The sequence below is a fragment of the Nerophis ophidion genome, linkage group LG23 (genome assembly GCF_033978795.1).
Source record: "Nerophis ophidion isolate RoL-2023_Sa linkage group LG23, RoL_Noph_v1.0, whole genome shotgun sequence".
NCBI lineage: Eukaryota > Metazoa > Chordata > Actinopteri > Syngnathiformes > Syngnathidae > Nerophis > Nerophis ophidion.
The window spans coordinates 17,674,348-17,697,243 of NC_084633.1; the positions used below are offsets into that span (position 1 = coordinate 17,674,348).

Genomic DNA, 22,896 nt, shown 5'->3' on the forward strand with positions numbered 1-22,896 from the left:
CATGTGTTGCAATGTTACTATTTCATTAGTGATATATAAACTATCAGACTGCGTGGTGGGTAGTAGTGGGTTTCAGTAGGCCTTTCAAGGGGTCTAATTACAGCTCAAAGAGGCAAAAATGACATTTTTTAGGAAACTTTTATTTGAAGGGGTTTATGCCAACTTCCTGTTGATTTTTACTGAAAGAGGTCATAAGAGATGCGCGGTTTGCGGTCACAACCGCGGAGTCCGCGGATAAACCGCGTGTCGGGCGGGTGGCAGTTGAACCGATTCGGAAATATATATTGTAATAATCCCAGGAATGTAGGCTCATAAAACTTCTTCGTTTGTCTTGTCTTTATTCCTCAAGATGTAATACAACCACACAACAGCTCTCATGTCTCTAACGCTTTTCCCGGGACAACTCAAACTCTCACTTCCTGTTGACAACGTCACTTCCCTATCTCTCCCGGAAGTCCCGCCCCCCAGCCAAAGTCATTGGCTAACACCCCGTAGCCGGCCGCTACATTATACATAGTTAAATGTTATGTTGAAGAGGTTCATTTAGCCTACTGACGTGTATTTATAAATGGTTGATTTATATAGAATAGTAAGGTAAAGTGTTGTACCTGACAATTCTTGATGGTACAATCCATAAAACACGTCACAGACGACGTCACGCTAACATCACGTGACACCTCTGATGAAGGCTGCAGAAGCAAGGTAGCCCAAACTTGTCAGGTATAACACTTTACCTTACTAGCCTATAGAAATCATCCATCCATCATCTTCCGCTTATCCGGGTCGGGTCGCGGGGGCAACAGCCTAAGCAGGGAAACCCAGACTTCCCTCTCCCCAGCCACTTCGTCTAGCTCTTCCCGGAGGATCCCGAGGCGTTCCCAGGCCAGCCGGGAGACATAGTCTTCCCAACGTGTCCTGGGTCTTCCCCGTGGCCTCCTACCGGTTGGACGTGCCCTAAACACCTCCCTAGGGAGGCGTTCGGGTGGCATCCTGACCAGATGCCCGAACCACCTCATCTGGCTCCTCTCGATGTGGAGGAGCAGCGGCTTTACTTTGAGTTCCTCCCGGATGGCAGAGCTTCTCACCCTATCTCTAAGGGAGAGGCCCGCCACACAACGGAGGAAACTCATTTGGGCCGCTTGTACCCGTGATCTTATCCTTTTGGTCATGACCCAAAGCTCATGACCATAGGTGAGGATGGGAACGTAGATCGACCGGTAAATTGAGAGCTTTGCCTTCCGGCTCAGCTCCTTCTTCACCACAACGGATCGGTACAACGTCCGCATTACTGAAGACGCTGCACCGATCCGCCTGTCGATCTCACGATCCACTCTTCCCTCACTCGTGAACAAGACTCCTAGGTACTTGAACTCCTCCACTTGGGGCAGGGTCTCCTCCCCAACCCGGAGATGGCACTCCACCCTTTTCCGGGCGAGAACCATGGACTCGGACTTGGAGGTGCTGATTCTCATTCCGGTCGCTTCACACTCGGCTGCAAACCGATCCAGCGAGAGTTGAAGATCCCGGTCAGATGAAGTCATCAGGACTACATCATCTGCAAAAAGCAGAGACCTAATCCTGCGGTCACCAAACCGGAACCCCTCAACGCCTTGACTGCGCCTAGAAATTCTGTGGACTTGGAGAAGGCATTCGACCGTGTCCCTCGGGAAGTCCTGTGTGGAGTGCTCAGAGAGTATGGGGTATCGGACTGTCTTATTGTGGCGGTCCGTTCCCTGTACGATCAGTGCCAGAACTTGGTCCGCATTGCCGGCAGTAAGTCGAACACATTTCCAGTGAGGGTTGGACTCCGCCAAGGCTGTCCTTTGTCACCGATTCTGTTCATAACTATAGAAATCAACCATTTATAAATAGTTAAATGTTGTTACCCACATACGAAAAACAAGCAGCACTATTTGAAACAGTGTGTGGGCATGCTTTTATTTTGAAGTGTCTCGTTTGGTCTGTTGACGGATGTAAGGAAGCCGGGTATGAGTAGACTTTTTTTTTGATGTAATGAGAAGGGCGAAAGACTAAAAAGTGTCACAAGGACTTTAAAGGGGAACATTATCACCAAACCTATGTAAGCGTCAATATATACCTTGATGGTGCAGAAGAAAGACCATCTATTTTTTTAACCGATTTCCGAACTCTAAATGGGTGAATTTTGGCAAATTAAACGCCGTTCTGTTTATCGCGCTGGAAGCGATGACATCAGAATGTGACGTCACCGAGGTAACACACCCACCATTTTCATTTTCAACACATTACAAACACCGGGTCTCAGCTCTGTTATTTTCCGTTTTTTTGACTATTTTTTGGAACCTTGGAGACATCATGCCTCGTCGGTGTGTTGTCGGAGGGTGTAACAACACTAACAGGGAGGGATTCAAGTTGCACCGCCGGCCCGAAGATGCCAAAGTGTCTGCTGCCAGACCCCTATTGAACGTACCAGAGTGTCTCCACATTTTACCGGCGATGCTAAGACAGACATGGCACAGAGATGTATGGATAACCTGCAGATGCATTTGCAACGATAGTCAACGAAATCACAAAGGTGAGTTTTGTTGATGTTGACTGCCAGCTAATCGATGCTAACATGCTACGCTAATCGATGCTAACATGCTATTTACCGGCGGTGCTAAAGCAGACATGGTACAGAGATGTATGGATAACCTATAGATGCATTTGCAACTATATTACGTTTCCTTCCACCCACATTTAATGCGAAACAAACACTTACCAATCGACGGATTTAAGTTGCTCCAGTGTCAAAAGATGCGAAAGTCCTGATCGTTTGGTCCGCACATTTTACCGGCGATGCTAACGCAGCTATTTCGGCCATGCTATGGCTATGAATAGCGTCAATAGCTATTCGCTCAATAGCTTCAGTTTCTTCTTCAATATTTTCATACTCCAACCATCTGTTTCAATACATGCGTAATCTGTTGAATCGCTTAAGTCGCTGAAATCCGAATTTGAATCCGAGCTAATGTCACTATATCTTCCTGTGGTATTCCCATTGTTTGTTTACATTGGCAGCACTGTGTGACGTCACAGGGAAATGGATAGTGTCTTCGCAGAGAGCCGAAAATAAGGCACTCTAAAGCTTAAATTTTGAAAAAAACTTCAAAAAATACAACAAGCCACTGGGAACTGATTTTTATTGTTTTTAACCCTTTTGAAATTGTGATAATGTTCCCCTTTAAACGTTTGGGCTTTAAGAGCCAGAAGATCACAATTTTCTCCTAAAATAAGCATGCAGGCCAACAAGGTATTTGTTTGTCATTTGTTGGTATTTTTTTTTAGTAAAATGTTTGATCCACATGCTGTGCATGTTATTATTTTTACGTTTGTAACGTGCTTTATTTATTACAGTTTTCACGGTGAATTTGAAGGGAAAGTAAGCCTTCAAATAAATAAGTTCAAGGAAGCCACTGTGTCTTTGTTATTTGGAGGGAGTTACACTTTCTAACCTCACTTAATGCCTTGCATCGTCTATATTAGATATATATAACAACGGGCGGGTGGGTGTGGCTTTGATGAAATGTTGGTTCGGGTGGATGACGACTTTAGTGATGCGGTTGCGGATGATATAATTGCCTATCCGCGCATCTCTAGAGGTCGTGTATGAAATCTAGGTCTAAGTCAGACCTACGAAAAGGTTTATGTTTCATGTCATGGGCGGCATAGCTCGGTTGGTAGAGTGGCCGTGCCAGCAACTTGAGGGTTGCAGGTTCGATTCCCGCTTCCGCCATCCTAGTCACTGCCGTTGTGTCCTTGGGCAAGGCACTTTACCCACCTGCTCCCAGTGCCACTCACACTGGTTTAAATGTAACTTAGATATTGGGTTTCACTATGTAAAGCACTTTGAGTCACTTGAGAAAAGCGCTATATAAATATAATTCACAATTCAAGTTATGTCAGCGGTGCGGCTTCATTGCTTACCAAAGTCGTACTAAAACATTTTGATACATTTTTCAGCGCCGTGTGTGATGTTCTATATTTTCAATGGAACAGATAAAATGTTGGTGTTGTTTACTTGAGTCATATTGCCATCATAGTGCAGTCTACACATATCTCTTATGTGTGACTGCCATCGTATTGCAGTCTACGTGTATTTCTTATGTGTGACTGCCATCGTATTGCAGTCTACACGTATCTCTTATGTGTAACTGCCATCGTATTGCAGTCCACACGTATCTCTTATGTGTGACTGCCATCTACTGGTCACACTTGTCATTACACCATGCACCAAATGAAATACCTTCGAGGTCGCTAAGCACAACCTAAATGATTAGACGCACCGGGCAAAAAGGCGCACTGGTCGCCATATCATAGCTCGGTTGGTAGACTGGCCATGCCAGCAACTTGAGGGTTCCAGGTTCGATCCCCGCTTCCGCCATCCTAGTCACTGCCGTTGTGTCCTTGGGCAAGACACTTTATTCACCTGCTCCCAGTGCCACCCACACTGCTTTAAATGTAACTTAGATATTGGGTTTCACTATGTAAAGCGCTTTGAGTCACTAGAGAAAAGCGCTATATAAATATAATTCACTTCACTAGCTTGTTAGCAAGCGTTCTGAATGAACATTGGCAACAGAAGTCACTTACGGTGATTGTTGGGTCTTGATTGTTGTTTACTTGAGTCATATTGCCATCATAGTGCAGTCTACACATATCTCTTATGTTTGACTGCCATCTACTGGTCATACTTATCATTAAACCATGTACCAAATAAAATGTTTTCTTGTTCGGTAAGCAAAACCAGAATTTCACTATGTAAAGCACTTTGAGTCACTAGAGAAAAGCGCTATATAAATAAGTTACAAGCAGTTTTGTCTGTGTTTTTTCCAGGGGGCGCAATTTTGAGTTTTGGGTTTTTTGATTAGATCGCAATTTTCGCCAGTCCTGATGTCTGTGTAAAAATTTGGTGAGTTTTGAAGCGCGTTAAGAGGGTCAAATTACAGCTCAAAGAGGCGGCGGTATAATAATAAAACCTTAGAAATACAATAGGGTCCTCTTTCCCAAAGGGACATTCGCTCCATAACAATTAATACATGCTCACCTGTCTGTCACAGTAGGCCTTCATGAGTTTAATGAGCGCCGTGTGCCTTTTAATCTTGAATTGCACCACGGATCCATCCTGGCCTGCTACTTTCAGGTTGATGTGCTCAGAACTTTCAGTCTTTACCGCTTCCTGGAGAAGAGAGAGACAGGAAAAGGTATTTGAGGCCACAATTGAGAGGATGGTGCAATTGCAGTGGTGATCAGGAGCAAGGGTGCACTGAGGGTGACACCATCTGGTTGGGGAAAAAAAAAGCAGGCTGGTGGCGCGCCCGCCAATGCGCGTTCACGAGCCTTCCGGTCTAGCAAAGTAAGAGTTGTAGTTGTCGCTCGCAACTTGGAAAAATATTCCAACATGTGTGCGTTAAAATATATTTTATGTGAGGCTCCGAGGCGCACATTTTTGCCGGGAAAACCGCGCATTCGAAACGCGGTTGTCACTCACCTTTGGTTTTTCATCAGCCATGGTCACTCTTTTTGGCGCTTTCTCTACGCTCGCTACACAAAGAACACGGGTGCGCGCACGTGCTCGTTCCCGCTAAAAGTTTCCAAAACCCGACGTGCGCGGTCACGCGACAGCGCGCGCGCGAGCCGGCGGCCTGGGATTGGCCGCGGGAGGTCACGAGTGGCGGAAGTGGGCGGAACGCGGGCGGGGGCCGCCGGGTGGGAGAGTCTGCATGCGCGCGACAGAGGCAGCTAGCCGACGCGTGCACGCGCACAGCGTTGTTTTTTTGTGCCATTTTGTCGGCTTTGAACGTTACAATAAAATAAAAAACAACAAAACTGACCGCTAACTTCTGACAGCGCTGTTTTTTTCTTTGTTTATTTTAAGAAAACATGATGCTCTTTTCTTGATTTTGTGCCCTGGAATCCTGCACTTTAGGACATAAAATGAAACGTCACGAACTACGATTCAACCGTCCAAAGGACATAGGGAATTTTACAATCACAGATTATTAGTCTTGTATAGATGCGTCAACAAAAAGCCGTAAAAACAAAAAGCTGTTTTGTTCCAATTTCAGCTCTTAAAAGGGTAAAATGAAGAAACAGGCAGTAAGTGGAAAAGCAGGCGCGAGAAAGGACAGCCCTGTTGTGACGTCATGAACCCACAAGGGGGCCTTTCGCTGAATGGCTGGCGCGCGTAGACACTGCTTTCGTATTTCATGGCTTGACGACTTTTACTCAATTTATACATTTTTTTTCTTTTTTGAGACTCTTTGTTGATATTATTCCCTAATGGAGGAGGTCGACGTAGACCCAACAATCACCGTAAGTGACTTCTGTTGTCAAGGTTCATTCAGAACGCTTGCTATCAAGCTAGTGAAGTGAAGTGAATTATATTTATATAGCGCTTTTCTCTAATGACTCAAAGCGCTTTACATAGTGAAACCCAATATCTAAGCTACATTTAAAGCAGTGTGGGTGGCACTGGGAGCAGGTGAATAAAGTGTCTTGCCCAAGGACACAACGGCAGTGACTAGGATGGCGGAAGCGGGGATCGAACCTGGAACCCTCAAGTTGCTGGCATGGCCAGTCTACCAACCGAGCTATGATATGGCGACCAGTGCGCCTTTTTGCCCGGTGCGTCTAATCATTTAGGTTGTGCTTAGCGACCTCGAAGGTATTTCATTTGGTGCATGGTGAAATGACAAGTGTGACCAGTAGATGGCAGTCACACATAAGAGATACGTGTGGACTGCAATACGATGGCAGTTACACATAAGAGATACGTGTAGACTGCAATACGATGGCAGTCACACATAAGAAATATGTGTAGACTGCAATACGATGGCAGTCACACATAAGAGATACGTGTAGACTGCAATACGATGGCAGTCACACATAAGATATACGTGTAGACTGCAATACGATGGCAGTCACACATAAGATATACGTGTAGACTGCAATACGATGGCAGTCACACATAAGAGATACGTGTAGACTGCAATATGATGGCAGTCACACATAAGATATACGTGTAGACTGCAATACGATGGCAGTCACACATAAGAGATACGTGTAGACTGCAATATGATGGCAGTCACACATAAGAGTGAAGTGAATTATATTTATATAACGCTTTTCTCTAGTGACTCAAAGCGCTTTACATAGTGAAACCCAATATCTAAATTACATTTAAAGCAGTGTGGGTGGCACTGGGAGCAGGTGGGTAAAGTGTCTTGCCCAAGGACACAACGGCAGTGATTAGGATGGCGGAAGCGGGGATCGAACCTGGAACCCTCAAGTTGCTGGCATGGCCAGTCTACCAACCAAAATATGATATGGCGACCAGTGCGCCTTTTTGTCCGGTGCGTCTAATCATTTAGGTTGTGCTTAGCTACCTCGAAGGTATTTCATTTGGTGCATGGTGAAATGACAAGTGTGACCAGTAGATGGCAGTCACACATAAGAGATACGTGTGGACTGCAATACGATGGCAGTTACACATAAGAGATACGTGTAGACTGCAATACGATGGCAGTCACACATAAGAAATACGTGTAGACTGCAATACGATGGCAGTCACACATAAGAGATACGTGTAGACTGCAATACGATGGCAGTCACACATAAGAAATACGTGTAGACTGCAATACGATGGCAGTCACACATAAGATATACGTGTAGACTGCAATACGATGGCAGTCACACATAAGAGATACGTGTAGACTGCAATATGATGGCAGTCACACATAAGAGTGAAGTGAATTATATTTATATAACGCTTTTCTCTAGTGACTCAAAGCGCTTTACATAGTGAAACCCAATATCTAAATTACATTTAAAGCAGTGTGGGTGGCACTGGGAGCAGGTGGGTAAAGTGTCTTGCCCAAGGACACAACGGCAGTGATTAGGATGGCGGAAGCGGGGATCGAACCTGGAACCCTCAAGTTGCTGGCATGGCCAGTCTACCAACCAAAATATGATATGGCGACCAGTGCGCCTTTTTGTCCGATGCGTCTAATCATTTAGGTTGTGCTTAGCGACCTCGAAGGTATTTCATTTGGTGCATGGTGAAATGATAAGTGTGACCAGTAGATGGCAGTCACATATAAGAGATACGTGTGGACTGCAATACGATGGCAGTTACACATAAGAGATACGTGTAGACTGCAATACGATGGCAGTCACACATAAGAAATACGTGTAGACTGCAATACGATGGCAGTCACACATAAGAGATACGTGTAGACTGCAATACAATGGCAGTCACACATAAGATATACGTGTAGACTGCAATACGATGGCAGTCACACATAAGAGATACGTGTAGACTGCAATATGATGGCAGTCACACATAAGAGTGAAGTGAATTATATTTATATAACGCTTTTCTCTAGTGACTCAAAGCGCTTTACATAGTGAAACCCAATATCTAAATTACATTTAAAGCAATGTGGGTGGCACTGGGAGCAGGTGGGTAAAGTGTCTTGCCCAAGGACACAACGGCAGTGACTAGGATGGCGGAAGCGGGAATCGAACTTGGAACCCTCAAGTTGCTGACACGGCCACTCTACCAACTGAGCTATACCGCCCCCTATAAATTTAACTGAATCACGCCCACGCGTAAAAATGTGTTTTTTTTATTATAAAAGAGGTGGCGACTTGTCCAGGGTGTACCCTGCCTTCCGCCCGATTGTAGCTGAGTAAGGCGCCAGCGCCCCCGCGACCCCGAAAAGGAATGAGCGGTAGAAAATGGATGGATGGACTAACAATAACATGTTTCATTGGTTTAAAGTCCTACTGAAATGAGATGTTCTTATTTAAACGGGGATAGCAGGTCCATTCTATGTGTCATACTTGATCATTTCACAATATTGCCTATTTTTGCTGGAAGGATTTAGTAGAGAACATCCACGATAAAGTTTGCAACTTTTGGTCGCTACTAGAAAAGCCCTGCCTTTACCGGAAGTATGTGCGTGTGACGTCACGGTTTGCAGGGATCCTCACATTGTTTATAATGGGAGCCACCAGCAGTAAGAGCAATTCGGACCGAGAAAGCGACAATTTCCCCATTAATTTGAGCGAGGATGAAAGATTTGTCAAAAAGAATATTGATAGTGAAGGACTAGAAAAAAGAAAGAAAGAAAAAAGCGGCGGCAAAGTGAGCGTTTCATATGTAATTAGACACATTTACTAGGATAATTCTGGAGGATCCCTTATCTGGTTATTGTTTTAATAGTGTTTTAGTGAGATTTTAAAGATAGTAAAGACATACCTCAAGGTCGGATGGCTGCGGTGAACACGAAGTGACTCAGAGAGAAGCCGAGGAGCCAACCTCACAGCTGCCTTTTTTGACAGCTGCTGCAGGACGACGAAAAATCCACTGATGTCTCCGGTATAATATATATATCACAATTTCCCCATCCAAAAACATGATGGTATACGTAGAGAAACATGTTCACGTGACCGCTCCGCTTCACAACAAACAAAGAAAAAACGGCTGTGTTTCGGTGCTAAAGGCAGCTGCGATCCACCGCTTTCCACCAACAGCATTGTTCTTTATAGTTTCCATTATTAATTGAACAAATAGCAAAATATTCAGCAACACAGATATCCAAAATACTGTCTAATTATGCGGTTAAAGCAGACGACTTTTAGCTGCGAGTGGTGCAGCGCGAGTATTTCCTAATAGTCCGTGACGTCACGCGTACGCTTCATCATTCCGCGACGTTTTCAACAAGAAACTCGCGGGAAATTTAAGATTGCAATTTAGTAAACTAAAAAGGCCGTATTGGCATGTGTTGCAATGTTAATATTTCATCTTTGATATATAAACTATCAGACTGCGTGGTCGGTAGTAGTGGGCAGTCTATTTTAGTCATTTAATCATATGGTCAGTTTCAGTATATTTGGAACATGCATACGATACAATGTCATGCATCACATATTTCTAGTTGTTTCATTACGTCACGTCCGAAAAGGAGTAGGAAGAAGCAGAACTTGTTTCAGGGGTCACCAACCTTTTAGAAACCAAGAGCTACTTCTTGGGTACTGATTAATGCGAAGGGCTACCAGTTTGATACACACTTAAATAAATTGCCAGAAATAGCCAATTTGCTCAATTTACCTTTAATATATATATATATATATATATATATATATATATATATATATATATATATATATATGTATGTATGTATGTATGTATGTATGTATGTATGTATGTATGTATGTATGTATGTATGTATGTATGTGTATATGTATGTGTGTATATATGTATATATATGTATATATATGTGTGTATATATGTATATATATGTATGTGTGTATATATGTATATATATGTGTATATATATATATATATATATATATATATATATATATATATATATATATATATATATATATATATGTATGTATGTATGTGTGTATATATGTATATAGATAGATAGATAGATAGTACTTTATTTATTCCGTCAGGAGAGTTCCTTCAGGAAAATTACAATTTTCAGCACAATCCCCTTCAAGATCAGACAAACATTACAGGGAGACAGAACAGGATCGCTGACGGGTCTGCCGGCTTCCAGCGCCCCTTACAAAAAAGATGACATACAGGTAAACTAGGGGGGGGGAGAAAAAAATAGAAGATTAAAATAAAATTAAAAAATCGGTCTTAGCCTAGGCCCTGGAGTGGAGGTGCAGACTGAGGCCAAGGGAAAAAACAACAAAAAAAACAAAACAACAACTCATATATATGTGTATATATTTATATATGTGTATGTATGTATATGTATATATATATATATATATATATATATATATATATAAATGGGTATTTCTGTCAGTCATTCTGTCGTACATTTTCTTTCCTTTTACGGAAGGTTTTTCTTAGAGAATAAATGATGAAAAAAAAACACTTACCGTAATTGAACGGTTTAAAAGAGGAGAAAACAGGAAAAAAAGGAAAATTCCACTTTGAAACATAGTTCATCTTTAATTTCGACTCTTCAAATTTCAACCGAAAAAAGAGAGAAAAACTATCTAATTCAAATCTTTTTGAAAAAAACAAAAAAAATAATTTAATAATTTATATTTCTCCTCTTTTGTTGATAAGAATTGTACATTCTGGGGTAGCAGGTTATAGTTTGCTTTATACATTATTTTAGCTGTTTGCAAATGCACCAAATCATTGAATTTCATTAAATGTGATTTAATAAATAAAGTGTTAGTATGTTCTCTATATCCAACATTATGTATTATTAGGGATTGAATGTCCCTTTGGGACAGAGGACCCTATTAAATTTCTAGCGTTTTATTCTTTCTTTCTTTCTTTCTTTCTTTATTATTATCCGGCAGCTTTGAGCTGTAATTTGACCCCCTTAACATGCTTCAAAACTCACCAAATTTGACACACACATCAGGACTGGCGAACATTGCGATTTAATAAAAAAACCTAACCCCAAAACTAAAAATTGCACTCTAGCGCCCCCTAGGAAGAAAACACAGACAAAACTGCCTGTAACTTCCAGTAGGAATGTCGTAGCGACATTATTCTAACTCAGTAGACACGTTATGGAAGGTAAAAACTACAATATAATACAAAGTAGTGTGTTGTTCTAACTTAAATCAGGGAAGCCCAGACTTCCCTCTCCTCGGCCACTTCCAAATGGTCCCGTCCATCGCTGCTTGCAGCTTTAATTCTAGTTGATCTTTTTTGTAACACAGTTAGTGAATTAAACACACTTTTGTAGTTATTTCCCCATATTTCTACACAATAACTCAGATATGGTAACTCTAGTAAGCAGTAGGGAATATGCAGTGATTTTTGGTCTAGAACAGGGGTGCCCACACTTTTTCTGCAGGTGAGCTACTTTTCAATTGACCAACTCGAGGGGATCTACCTCATTTATATATATCATTTATATTTATTTATTTATGAAAGAGACATTTTTGTAAACAAGTTAAATGTGTTTAATGATAATACAAGCATGTGTAACACATATAGATGTCTTTCTTTCACGAAGACAAGAATATAAGTTGGTGTATTACCTGATTCTGATGACTTGCATTGATTGGAATCAGACAGTAATGATGATAACGCCCACATTTTCAAATGGAGGAGAAAAAAAGTTGTCCTTTCTGTACAATACCACATGAAAGTGGTTGGTTTTTGGCATCTAATTCATCCAGCTTCCATACACTTTACAAGAAAAACATTGGCGGCAAATTCCGTAGCTTGCTTGATTGACATTCACGGCACCCGAGGGTCTTGTGAGATGACGCTGGCTGCTGCCAGTTCATTATTATGAAAAAATGACAGAGAGGAAGGCGAGAAACACTTTTTATTTCAACAGACTTTCGCGCCGTCCCTTCCGTCAAAACTCTAAAGGCCGACTGCACATTTCCTATCTTCACAATAAAAGCCCTGCTTCATGCTGCCTGCGCTAACAAAATAAGAGTCTCGGAAAGCTGGCGTGCACAAGTGATGTGCACGCCAGCTTTCTGAGGGATCGCTTGTGCTCGCCAGTTTTCCGAGACTCTGTATTTAGTTAGCGCAGGCAGCATGTCATTTAAGTGACGTCTTGGTGAAGATTGATGATCACTAATTTTTAGGTCTATTTTTTTTAAAAGCCTGGCTCGAGATCGACTGACACACCCCCCGCGTTCGACTGGTAGCTCGCGATCGGCGTAATGGGCACCCCTGGTCTAGAACATGATTTTCTGTATTCATTATTGATGTTTCTTGCTATTTTATGTTGTTTATTTTTTACATGAGATTTCCAATTCATTTTATCATCTATTATTACACCCAAAAATGTGTTTTATTTTACCCTTTTTACATGAGATTTCCAATTCATTTTATCATTCATTATTATACCCAAAAATGTGTTTTCTTTTACCCTTTCAATATTTACTCCGTCTATTTGTGTCTGACTTTCTCTTCTACTGTTACCAAAGAGCATTATTTTAGTCTTACTGAGATTTATCAAACCATCTCTTTAATTTGTTCATTTCTTCTGTTATTATTTGTATTATGCTCTTCTGTACAAAATGCCATTGTGTCATCTGCAAATAATACTAACTTTATGTCCTTTGTAATTTTACAAAGGTCATTTATATAAAGATTGAACAATTTTGGTCAATATGTTGTCATCATTTAACAAATAGGTACTCAACAATGCTAAAAGTAGTCCACTGACTTTACAGGCTGTAGATGAGGTGTAATGTCTTTCCAGAGTACTGTAGTTTACTGTATGTATTGCATTAGTGCTTTACGTTTTTGTATTGACCTTTTCTGTTTTTTGTTACCTTTTAGAATATTCCTGCAGTCAGTCATGGAAAACATCTTGGGTATGCTTGGGGCCCAGGAGATATTCTTGTGTATGAGACCCTCTACAAACGTTCAGGTGTGTGGATAATAACTAATGTACATGATTGCTTACTAGAGATGTAACAATGTCAACATTACACGGTACGATATCGTAACAGTTATAGTAAATAAGTAAGTACATTTTATTTAAAAAAGCGCTTTTCACAGATAAAATCACAAAGCGCTGTACAAAACATTGGTGAAATAAAACAACAATTCAATTAACAACAGTGGCAATATCATAAAAGAGATATAAAGTGGAATCAAATTTAGAGAAGTTTGATAATAGCTTTTTTGCCGATATTCAGACATTGTCCAACTCTTAATTACCGATTCCGATATATACAGATGTGGAATAACACATTATTATGCCTAATTTTGTTGTGATGCGCCGCTGGATGCATTAAACAATGTAACAAGGTTTTCCAAAATAAATCAAGTCAAGTTAAGGAAAAAAATGCCAACATGGCACTGCCATATTTATTATTGAAGTCACAAAGTGCATTATTTTTTTGAACATGCCTCAAAACAGCAGCTTGGCATTTGGGACGTGCTCTCCCTGAGAGAGCATGAAAAGGTAGAGAGGGGTAGCGGGTGGTGTATATTGTAGCGTCCTGGAAGAGTTATTGCTACAAGGGATTCTCTGTATTTGTTCTGTTGTGTTTAGGTTGTTTTACGGCGCGGATCTTCTCCCTAAATGTATTTGTCATTCTTGTTTGGTGTGGGTTCACAGTGTGGCGCATATTTGCATCAGTATTAAGGTTGTTTATACTGCCACCCTCAGTGTGACCTGTATGGCTGTTGACCAAGTATGACTTGCATTCACATGTGTGTGTGAAAAGCCATAAATATTATGTGATTGGGCAGGCACGCCCCCAATATTATTGTCTGGGTGGAAATCGGGAGAAATTCGGGAGAATGGTTTCCCCGAAAGATTTTTGGGAGGGGCACTGAAATTCGGGAGTCTCCCGGCAAAATTGGGAGGGTTGGCAAGACTGGGAGACGCAACTGCTCTGTACTTCTCCCTACGTCCGTGTACCACTCCATACAGCGCCGTTTTAAAAAGTCATACATTTTACTTTTTGAAACCGATAGCGATAATTACCGATATTACATATTAAAGCATTTATCGGCCGATAATATTGTTAGTCCGATATTATTGGACATCTCTAATAAAAATGATAGTTAAAAGGTGCATTAACTTAAAGCTTTACTAAAAAGAGGCGTTTTCAAATGTTTTTTAAAAGTTTCAACACAGTCAAGCTCACAGAGGGACTGTGGCAATTTTTCCCCGAGTCTGGGAGTTATAGCCTGGAATGCCAGGTCTCCACGGGTTTTAAAACCAGTTTTGGGGATCTTTAGATCACCCTGGCTTGAAGACCGGAGTCTGCGGCCTGAAGAGTAGGGGCATAGCAAGTCAGTGATGTACTGAGGGGCCCCACCATGCAATGCACGGAATGTCAGGACTAAAATTTTAAACTCAATGCAGAATTTAACTGGAGGCCAATGAAGACTGGATAAAATGGGGGTTATCAGAGCTGTTCTGGGTGCACCGGTCCAAAGTCTGACAGCCGCATTTTGTACAGCCTGAAGTCTCTTTTGCGTTGACTTGTTGAAAAGAGTAAAAAGAAAATTGCAATAGTCAATACGAGACAAAATTAACGCGTGAATGATGATTTCGAGATCCAATTTTGACAACAAATTTCTCACTTTAGAAATATTTCTGAGATGATAAAAACAGTTTGGGGTCATAGGGCCACGGTACGATATTATTGTGGTATTGTCAAAAACAATCTTGGCAAATATGCCATAGCGTGTAAAATGAAGTGGCAAGAATGATTAGGATAAACACACTTACGGTTATTGAACACAAACATAATGCTCAAATGTATTAATCATATTTTCACTACAAACCCCGTTTCCATATAGTTCAAGTTCAAGTTTATTGTTCTTCGGTCAATGGTCAACAAAGCAAAAAAAACAGTTCTACATTCATAGATTGAAAATAAAAAGTTGTACATTCATAGATTGAAAATGAAAAATGTTACAGACCGAAAGGGTTTAGGCTGAAGTTAAACACTTATTGCGCCTAACCCTATAAACAAATTCAAGTACAAAATAAACTTCCGAAAGTTATAAAAAGTCCTTTGCACAACATATTATAAATACACATTTTAAACAACATTATAAACAACATCATAAACAACATGAACGTAGTTCAATTTTATACACAGTACAGGCATGTGAAATATCCCTGTGTACATATAGACCTTTGCACTAATTATATATACAATATATACAAACAATTGTACTTCTATTATTATTTATATCTCATGTTTAATTTTTAATTAACATTAATCATAATATTAACTACAATGTTAATTCAAGAGTGATATATTTTTTCAAGACATTGGTCTTAAAGTGTTTTTTAAATGTGTGACTGGAACTGGAACATTTTAAGGAATCATCCAAGCTGTTCCACAGTTGAACTCCTCTAACAGAAACACATCTACTTTTTAAGCTTGTTCTTATTTTTGCTTTCTGAAAGATAGCCGAACCTCTGAGGTCATAGGGATTCTCTCTGGGTTTAAATCTCACTTGTAAACATCCAGGCAGCATTGGTATGGTCATGATATGAGTTGGGAAATTGTGTTAGATGTAAATATAAACGGAATACAATGATTTGCAAATCCTTTTCAACCCATATTCAGTTGAATATGCTACAAAGACAACATATTTGATTTTCAAACTGATAAACATTTTTTTTGTTGCAAATAATCATTAACTTTAGAATTTGATGCCAGCAACATGTGACAAAAAAGTTGGGAAAGGTGGCAATAAATACTGATAAAGTTGAGGAATGCTCATCAAACACTTATTTGGAACATCCCACAGGTGTGCAGGCTAATTGGTAACAGGTGGGTGCCATGATTGGGTATAAAAGCAGCTTCCCAAAAAATGCTCAGTCTTTCACAAGAAAGGATGGGGCGAGGTACACCCCTTTGTCCACAACTGCGTGAGTAAATAGTCAAACAGTTTGAGAACAATGTTTCTCAAAGTGCAATTGCAAGAAATTTAGGGATTTCAACATCTACAGTCTATAATATCATCAAAAGGTTCAGAGAATCTGGAGAAATCACTCCACGTAAGCGGCATGGCCAGAAACCAACATTGAATGACCGTGACCTTCGATCCCTTGGACGGCACTGTATCAAAAACCGACATCAATCTCTAAAGGATATGACCACATGGGCTCAGGAACACTTCAGAAAACCACTGTCACTGATTACAGTTGGTCGCTACATCTGTAATTGCAAGTAAAAGCTCTACTATGCAAAGCGAAAGCCATTTATCAACAACATCCAGAAGCGCTGCCAGGTTCTCCGGGCCCAAGGTCATCTAGGATTGACTGATGCAAAGTGGAAAAGTGTTCTGTGGTCTGACGAGTCCACATTTCAAATTGTTTTTGGAGATATTCCACATCGTGTCATCCGGACCGAAGGTGAAGCCAACCATCCAGACTTTTACCGACGCAAAATTGAAAAGCAAGCATCTGTGATGGTATGGGGTGCATTAGTGGCCAAGGCATGGGTAACTTACACATCTGTGAAGGCACCATTAATGCTGAAAGGTACATACAGGTTTTGGAACAACATATTCTGCCATCTAAGCGCCGTCTTTTTCAAGGACGCCCCTGTTTATTTCAGCAAGACAATGCCAAGCCACATTCTGGACGTGTTACAACAGCGTGGCTTCGTAGTAAAAGAGTGTATGTACTAGACTGGCCTGCCTGTAGCCCGGACCTGTCTCCCATTGAAAATGTGTGGCGCATTATGAAGCGTGAAATACAACAGCGGAGACCCCGGACTGTTGAACGACTGAAGCTCTACATAAAACAAGAATGGGAAAGAATTCCACTTTCAAAGCTTCAACAATTATTTTCCTCGGTTCCCAAACGTTTATTGAGTGTTGTTAAAAGAAAAGGTGATGTAACAGTGGTGAACATGCCCTTTCCCAACTACTTTGGCACGTGTTGCAGCCATGAAATTCTAAGTTTATTATTATTTGCACAAAAAAAAATAAAGTTTGAGTTTGAACAACAAATATCTTGTCTTTGTAGGGCATTCAATTTTTTATGGGTTGAAAAGGATATGCAATTCATTGTATTCCGTTTATATTTACATCTAACACAATTCCACAACTCATTTGGAAACGGGGTTTGTATATTAACATGTATGTTAATTGCAAAAATAGTGCTGGGACATTCACTATTACAAGCAAATATTCAAAAAAATTCAGTTGAGTATCTTGAAAGTGATAATGTAAATAAACATCCTGTGTAACAAGTGTAATACAATAACAGAGTATCCCCTTAATGTAACTGAATGTGGCCATCCCCCCACAGCAATATCATAGTTGCCACACCAAAAAATAGTCAACAAAAACGGAAAATAACATAGGTGAGACCCGGTGTTTGTAATTTGTTGAAAATGAAAATGGTGGGTGTGTGACCTTGGCGACGTCACTTTAAAGTGCCTCATTTTCGTCACTATGAATTGTGCCTCCAGCGCGATAAACAGAAAGGCGTTTAAATCGCCAAAATTCACCCATTTAGAGTTCGGAAATCAGTTAAAAAAAAAATAGATGGTCTTTTTTCTGCACCATCAAGGTATATATTGACGCTTACATAGGTTTGGTGATAATGTTCCCCTTTAAATCATTCACAGCATTATTGTGAGGGTTTTGAAAACGCAGTACCGTGGTAACTACAGTACTGGTCCACCCCTGTTTTTTACATTTCCGTTCCCAGTGTTTAACCTCAAACTTGCACGTGGCCTCTTTTTGCAGGTGGGACAGGGTCGTGTAACTCCTTCATTCATGAAGTCAGGAAAGACGAGGACATCTATTCGCCCATACTACGCAAACTCTTCAACGAGTCGCACTACATCTTTGTTGGCCTGCAAACCATTCAAGAAGACATCCCTAACAAGAACAAGAAACCCCAGTGAGCTCTTTTCCCCCAAATACATTTCACCGTAAATCATACCAAAGTAATTTGAACTCTCCATAATTTTGCTTCCCCTAAGGTTTGTCAGCATTAGTAAAAACTACAGATCTATTATACGTGCTTGTATTGAAGAGCTCCAGCAAATTGCAGGTCAGCATTTTCTTTAACATATTTACAATACATGTTTTAGGAATTATCACAATGTTATAATGTTTTCCCGTTTTCAGTTAATAGTAAAGACCCAGCGGCAGGCATGCAGTATGGAAATCAGGTTTGTGGTAACATTGAATTTTTCATTTGTCATGTTTTGTTTTTTTCATAGACAAACATGCAACCATTGTTTCAATTAAGTTTAGTTTTTTTTTAAGTCATTGAATTCAATGACAATTTAGATTAAATTTACAAAACCATTGAAGTTGGCACGTTGTGTAAATGGTAAATAAAAACAAAATACAATGTTTTGCTAATCCTGTTCGACTTATATTCAGTTAAATAGACTGCGAAGACAAGATACTTAATGTTCGAACTGGAAAACGTTATTGTTTGCAAATATTAGCTCATTTGGAATTTGATGCCTACAAAATGATTCAAAAAAGCTGGCACGTGTGACAAAAAAGACTGAGAAAGTTGAGGAATGCTCTTTAAATAACACTTATTTGGAACATCTCTCAGGTGAACAGGCTCATTGGGAACAGGCGGGTGCCATGATTGGGTATAAAAGTAGCTTCCATGAAATGCTCAGTCATTCACAAACAAGGATGGGCCGAGGGTCACCACTTTGTGAACAGATGTCAGGTTCAAACACCGATGACATCTATTAATCAGGCAAGAACCCAGGAACCAAGCAGACACAGGGTTAAATAGAGCTCATGAGGAGACACGTGTTTTGGGCTGTACTCGAGTTACAGATCCAAACAACGTTCTAAAGAACAGCCCGCGTGCCTCCTGTATTTATTAGGGAAATCCCTATTACATCATTGTGACTGAGGGAAAGGGGGGAGTGGACTCTACACAAGATATGATAATACAACAATGCAAATATGTTGACACTTGGTGCTATCGCCCAGTCTGTTCTTGTGCTGGTCCCAGAACAGAATGTTTGGCCTTAGCAGTCAGCATGCGGAATCTGGACAGAACACTCATAGGAAAGAAAGGCAAGCAATCTCTCAGATTGCTAGTTCTGCACAAATACAGAAAAAACACTTCAGCACAAATTGACAATACTTTATAGTAACGGCCCTTAAGCATATAGTTATGATAATATATACATAATTATTCTAACAACAGATGTTTGAGAAAAAATGTCGGAACAGTTCAAGAACAACATTTCTCAGCGAGCTATTGCAAGGAATTCAGGGAATTTCACCATCTACGTTCTGTAATATCATCAAATGGTTCAGAGAATGTGGAGAAATCACTTCACGTAAGCGGCTATGCCCGTGACCTTCGATCCCTCAGGCGGTACTGCATCGAAAAACAAACATCAGTGTGTAAAGCAAGGGTAGGGAACCTATGGCTCTAGAGCCAGATGCGGCTCTTTTGATGACTGCATCTGGCTCTCAGATAAATCTGAGCTGACATTGCTTAACATAATAAGTAATTAATAATCCCGCTGGTAATCACAGTGTTAAAAATAACGTTCAAATTATAAAAAATTCTCATGCATTTTAATCCAACCATTCGTTTTCTATCGCACCTGTTCAAGATGTCCCATTAATGGTAAGAAGTATTAATTTATTATTGGTAACTTTGGAATAACAATGTTATTAAAAGAAAAGAGACTTATTGTACTCTAAAAATGTTGGTCTTACTTCAAAAAAAGCACGCATTTAGTTGTATTCAGTGTCAAAAAAATATTATATGGCTCTCACGGAAATACATTTTGAAATATCTGGCTTACATGGCTCTCTCAGCCAAAAAGGTTCCCGACCCCTGGTGTAAAGGATAGCAACACATGGGCTCAGGGGCACTTAAGAAAACCACTGTCAGTAACTACAATTGGTCGCTACATCTAATGTGCAAGTTAAAACTCTACTATGCAAAGCAAAAGCCATTTATCAACAACACCCAACACCCGAGCTAATCTAAGATGGACTGATGCAAACTGGAAAAGTGTTTTGTGGTCTGATGAGTCCACATTTCAAATTGTTTTTGGAAACTGCGGACGTTGTGTCCTCCAGACCAAAGAGGAAAAGAAACATCCGGATTGTTACAGACGCAATGTTAAAAAGCCAGCATCTCTGATGGTATGGGGGTGTATTAGCGCCCAAGGCATGGGTAACATACACATCTGAGAAGGCACCATTAATGTTGAAAGGTACATACATGTTTTGGAACAACATTTGTTGTCATCCAAGCAACATTATCATGGACGCCCCTGCTTATTTCAGCAAGACAATGCCAAGCCATATTCTGGACGTGTTACAACAGCGTGGATTCGTAGTAAAAGAGTGCATGTACTAGACTGGCCTGCCTGTAACCCAGACCTGTCTCCCATTGAAAATGTGTGGTGCATTATGAAGCCTAAAATACCACAAAGGAGACTGTTGAACAACTTAAGCTGTACATCAAGCAAGAATGGAAAATAATTCCACCTGAAAATCTTCAAAAATGTGTCTCCTCAGTTCCCAAACGTTTACTGAGTGTTGTTAAAAGGAAAGGCCATGTAACACAGTGGTAAAAAGGCCCCAGTGACAACGTGTTGCTGCCATTCAATTCTAAGTTAATGATTATTTGCAAAAAGAAAATTAAGTTTCTCCGTTTGAACATCAAATATCTTGTCTTTGCAGTCTATTCAATTGAATATAAGTTGAAAAGGATTTGCAAATCATTGTATTCTGTTATTATTTACGATTTACACAACGTGCCATCTTCACTGGTTTTAAGCTTTGTAGTTGTGGACTTTGAACAAAAGGGTTGTCGGCGCAAGTAAAACTTATTATACGTGTATAATGCAAGTGCATGATTATCCTGAACAAGTTTGAAGTATTTGTATTTGGAGTTAAGTATGCCTGTTCTATTTCAACAGGTGTCAATCTTGTTGGCCATAGAACTGATCTGGAATCTGTGCGAAGTGCTTTTCATTGATGCTGCTCCTGGTTAGATCCACTTTGCATCCACTATTATTTTCTTTTCCTTGTTTGCACTGAACCCTCTCAGGTTTCCTAACAATGTGGTTTGTGTCTGCGTCCATAGCGGGCTCCCTGTTGCTCCACCTCCTGGATTGGGTCAGGCTTCATAAGGCCGACGTGGAAGAGAAAGCAAGGCACGTGCTGCAAAGCGAGAGTCCCGCTGAGCACCGCGACTACTGGGATGTGGTAGGTACAGCACATCTTTAAGTGCGGACATTAATCGCGGAAATTGTATAAAGGGTGTATTTACTACGCAGGTGGTAGGCTACGTGCTGCAGGGTCGCTTGGAAGAAGTCCGTCATTTGCTGGTGAAGCAGGCCACCCTTCAGCCTGCCGCCAGGAACATGTTCAAGCTAATGGACAACCTGCTAAGCAGGATGCCTTTCTACAATGTAAGATCAGATTCTGCATTTCTATCACTCAACTATAATGGTCAAGAAAATCCCCTGCTGTTTGGTATTTGCACCCTTGCATAATTATTTTTACTGCTTTAAATGTTAAATAGTTCCCTCTTTTTATAGTCATATGAATATACAGCCGTGGTCAAAAGTTTACATACACTTGTAAAGAACATAATATCATAGTTGTCTTGAGTTTCCAATCATTTCTACAAGTTCTACTTTTCTCCTCCAAACATATTGCTGGGTATTGTGATCACACAGATCAATTTTTGTTTCGTCTTACATCACATGGACGAAGATAAGACCTTCTGGATGAACGCTCTGTGGTCAAATTAAACACAAATTGAGCTGTTTTGCCACAATACCCAGCAATATGTTTGGAGGAGAAAAGGTGAGGCCTTTAAACCCAGGAACACCATACCTACCGTCAAGCATGGTAAATGGGTTGTACTTGTATAGCGCTTTTATACCCCTTTTGAAGGAGCCCAAAGCACTTTGACAGTATTTCCACATTCGCCCATTCACACGCACATTCACACACTGATGGCGGGAGCTGCCATGCAAGGCGCTCACCAGGACCCATCAGGAGCAGGGGTGAAGTGTCTTGCCCAAGGACACAACGGACGTGACTAGGATGGTAGAAGGTGGGGATTGAACCAATAACCCTCAGATTACTGGCACAGCCACTTCGCCACGCCGTGGTGGTGGTGGTAGTATAAAGCTCTAGGCCTGTTTTGCTGCCAATGGAACTGGTGCTTTACAGAGAGTAAATGGGACAATGAAAAAGGAGGATTACCTCCAAATTCCTCAGGACAACCTAAAATCATCAGTTCGGATGTTGGGTCTTGGGTGCAGTTGGGTGTTCCAACAGGACAATGACCCCCGAACGCACGTCAAAAAGTGGTAAGGGAATGGCTAAATCAGGCTACAATTAAGGTTTCAGAATGGCCTTCCCAATGTCCTGACTTAAATGTGTGG

General features: G+C 40.8%; 2 protein-coding genes across 2 annotated transcripts in view; one reads left to right on the forward strand and one right to left on the reverse strand.

Annotated features, from left to right (window-relative positions):
- LOC133541578 (small ubiquitin-related modifier 2-like) overlaps positions 1-5,655 on the reverse strand; it is a 31,675-nt gene extending 26,020 nt beyond the window's left edge. The window contains exons 1-2 of the mRNA XM_061885062.1: positions 5,510-5,655; positions 5,066-5,197 (exon numbers count right to left, since the gene is read on the reverse strand). Coding sequence (XP_061741046.1) covers positions 5,066-5,197; positions 5,510-5,530 — 153 coding nt within the window. The 5' untranslated portion in view covers positions 5,531-5,655. The remainder of the gene's footprint in view (positions 1-5,065; positions 5,198-5,509) is intronic.
- A 476-nt stretch (positions 5,656-6,131) lies between these two features.
- nup85 (nucleoporin 85) overlaps positions 6,132-22,896 on the forward strand; it is a 50,091-nt gene continuing 33,326 nt past the window's right edge. Inside the window, exons 1-8 of the mRNA XM_061885063.1 lie at positions 6,132-6,333; positions 13,325-13,415; positions 18,227-18,383; positions 18,466-18,536; positions 18,614-18,657; positions 21,415-21,484; positions 21,582-21,703; positions 21,775-21,909. Coding sequence (XP_061741047.1) covers positions 6,301-6,333; positions 13,325-13,415; positions 18,227-18,383; positions 18,466-18,536; positions 18,614-18,657; positions 21,415-21,484; positions 21,582-21,703; positions 21,775-21,909 — 723 coding nt within the window. The 5' untranslated portion in view covers positions 6,132-6,300. The remainder of the gene's footprint in view (positions 6,334-13,324; positions 13,416-18,226; positions 18,384-18,465; positions 18,537-18,613; positions 18,658-21,414; positions 21,485-21,581; positions 21,704-21,774; positions 21,910-22,896) is intronic.